The 2,928-nt window shown below is 44.1% G+C and overlaps 1 protein-coding gene across 1 annotated transcript; it reads right to left on the bottom strand.

The window, feature by feature from the left end:
* Positions 1-712: 712 nt before the first annotated feature.
* On the bottom strand, positions 713-1,977 carry LOC136830410 (uncharacterized). The gene is made up of 2 exons (XM_067089947.1): positions 1,875-1,977; positions 713-1,746 (listed from the first exon to the last, which is right to left on the bottom strand). The coding sequence occupies exons 1-2, from the start codon at positions 1,975-1,977 to the stop codon at positions 713-715; spliced, it is 1,137 nt and encodes a 378-aa protein (XP_066946048.1).
* Between the last annotated feature and the right edge of the window lie 951 nt (positions 1,978-2,928).

Genomic DNA, 2,928 nt, shown 5'->3' with positions numbered 1-2,928 from the left:
CTCTCTCTCTCTCTCTCTCTCTCTCTCTCTTCTCTCTCTCTCTCTCTTCTCTTTCTGTCTCTCTCTCTCGTCGGTGTCAGGCGTCAGTTGGTTTCTTAAATTTCTCTGTATGATGGTGGGAGAAATTGGGTTTCCTTCACCGTGTTGATGTTCAGCTTTTTTTCTAAAATATGCACAGCTTCAAGAGGCCGTAGGTGTCGGGGTCCTTTGCCTGGTTGATGATTTCGGTATTCTTTATAAGTTCTCTCTTTTGGGCCTTCTTTCATGATCTTGGGCATAATGATTAAAAATAGCCCCTTCTTGGAGGTGACAGCAGAGACGCTTGGAGAGTTTGGTAGTAGTCATCCCGATATAAGAGAGGTGGCATGTAATTTCGTAGATGACGCTACCTTCAAAGACGTTTCTGGGGGCGCAGGGTTGTTTTTAAGCAATAACTGGCTTGTTTTCATATTTTTATAGCATATTAACAGGATAATTTTGTCATCTTCTGCTGTAGGGGTTACATTTTTATTTACAATTTTTCTGAGGGCCTTCTCATCTTCTGCATATTTTTGGTGCATGTAGTTCCTGTAGTATAGTTTTATGGACTTATTATGGGTGTTTCTGGTGTCTGTCATGCTTTCCCGGTGCCAGTTATTTATAGAGACTCAGGTTTGTTGGTCAACCATGTGATTAGAGAAGTTGTTGTCAATGAATATTTGTGTAGATTTTTTTATCTCTTCCGTAGTTCCTTTCCACGTGGAAGAGTGTGAGAGGGCGCGACAGATGAAGGCTTCAACCACAGACTTTTATACCTGTCTGGGCACTCACTGGACCCATTAAAGCATAGACCTGGGTTCGTGGGTTTCTTGTATACCGTGATGGTATAACCCGTCAGGGACTGCTGTGCTTGAACATCCAGGAGGGGAAGGGCGTCTTCAACACTATGTTTGCATGTGAAACGGAGGACGGAACATTCTCCAAAAGTAGTCCTTAATTTTTCTAGGTCTTCGTTATTCACTCTCACAAAGGTGTCGTCTATATACCTGTAGTTTTGGGAAGGGCAGGGGATCTTACTGAAGACCCTCTCCTCTATGACTCTCATGTAGAAATTGGCAAATAGGATCCCTAAAGTGGATTCTGTTGTCACAACGTTGATCTGGCAGTAAGGATATGCTCTGTGGGTGGTGAAGGGGGCCTTCTTAGTGCATGTTCCGAGAAGGGCTTTTAGGGCTTCTTTGTGGATGTTCATGGTCGGTGTGTCCTCACATCTATATACCCTATTCAGGATATGTTCAATCGTCTCGTCGACTGGCACATTCGTAAAGAGGCTCTGAACTTCTAGGGAGGCGATAATACCCGTAGAGGGAGAGCCTTGGAGTTTCCGTAGACAGTCGGTAGACGACTGCAGACAATACCTGTCAGGAATATATGGAGTCAGGAGATCATTGATTCTCTTCGCAATGTTGTAAGTTTGAGTTGGTATTTGGCTTATAATTGGGCTTAAAGGATTACCAGGCTTGTGAGTTTTTACGGTGCCGTAAATATATCGTGGATTAAAGTCACCCTGGGCAAGGGGGAGCCTGGGGGCATTCCTTGCAGCATGGATCCTCTCAACTGTCCTGCTGATGTCTCGTCGGATGTCTTTGATGGGGTTCTTGTTGATTTTTTGGAATTTGGAGTGGTCAGCCAGTATTTGGTTCTGTTTCTTGTGATATTCAGAGAAGGGCCTCAGAAAAATAATAAATAAAAATGTAACCCCTACTGCTGAAGATAACAAAATTATCCTGATAATATACTACAAAAATATAAAACAAGCCAGTTATTGCTTAAAAAAACAAGCCAGTGCCCCTAGAAACGTCTTTGAAGAGAAGTAGTGTCATCTACGAATTTACATGCCCGGTGGAAAGATGTCACCACTCTCATATCGGGATGACAACTACCAAACTCTCCAAGCATCTCTCCTGTCACCTCCAAGAAGGGGCTATTTTTAATCATTACGCCCAAAAACATCAAAGAAGGCCCGGAAGAGAAGAACTCGTAAAGAACACCAAAATCATCGACTAGGCAACGGACCGCCGACGCCTACTGCTTCTCGAAGCTCTACACATTTTAGAAAATAAGCCAAACATTAACACGGTGAAGGAAACCGAATTTCTCCCTACCATCATATTGAGAAATTTAAGAAAACCAACTGACACCAGACACCGATGGGAGAGAGAGAGAGAGAGAGAGAGAGAGAGAGAGAGAGAGAGAGAGAGAGAGAGAGAGAGAGAGAGAGAGAGAGAGAGAGAGAGAGAGAGAGAGAGAGAGAGAGAAAAGGAGAGAGAGAGAGAGAGGGAGATAGAAATTAAGGAGAGAGAGAGAGAGAGAGAGAGAGAGAGAGAGAGAGAGAGAGAGAGAGAGAGAGAGAGAGAGAGAGAGAGAGAGAGAGAGGGAGATAGAAATTAAGGAGGGAATGAGAATGAAAGAGAGAGAGAGAGAGAGAGAGAGAGAGAGAGAGAGAGAGAGAGAGAGAGAGAGAGAGAGAGAGAGAGAGAGAGAGAGGGAGATAGAAATTAAGGAGGGAATGAGAAAAAGAGAGAGAGAGAGAGAGAGAGAGAGAGAGAGAGAGAGAGAGAGAGAGAGAGAGAGAGAGAGAGAGGAGGAGTGATAGAAAGAGAAAGAGAAAGAGAGCCAGCACCGTACACAGAAGGCAGGTTACTTGAATGAATTATAATCCCGGATAACAGCCACTCCCAAATTCCAATAGCGATTATGCCCAGAAGGGCTCAACGCCTCTGGACCCGACTTCGTCACCAACCCGGACTAACCAAAATACAGCTGAATAACCAAACTGGCAATTGTACACCCACCACCCCACCCCAGCTTGCTATATATACCCTTGTACCCTGCATTCCATTTCATTCACTCTTTGAAAATACACACCAGAGAGAGTTTGAAATGTCA

Source organism: Macrobrachium rosenbergii, chromosome 46, assembly GCF_040412425.1.
Source record: "Macrobrachium rosenbergii isolate ZJJX-2024 chromosome 46, ASM4041242v1, whole genome shotgun sequence".
Taxonomy (NCBI): Eukaryota; Metazoa; Arthropoda; class Malacostraca; order Decapoda; family Palaemonidae; genus Macrobrachium; species Macrobrachium rosenbergii.
The sequence above is the reverse complement of the archived record's forward strand: the minus strand, read 5'-3'. Positions and strand labels throughout refer to the sequence as shown.

What these genes read in the sequence shown, in the direction of transcription:
- LOC136830410 (XM_067089947.1), bottom strand. Translation starts at nt 1,977, where the DNA reads ATGATTAAAAATAGCCCCTTCTTGGAGGTGACAGGAGAGATGCTTGGA. An exon ending in GACATCTTTCCACCGGGCAT is followed by an intron (nt 1,747 to 1,874) that starts GTAAATTCGTAG and finishes TGTTATCTTCAG; the next exon opens with CAGTAGGGGTTACATTTTTA.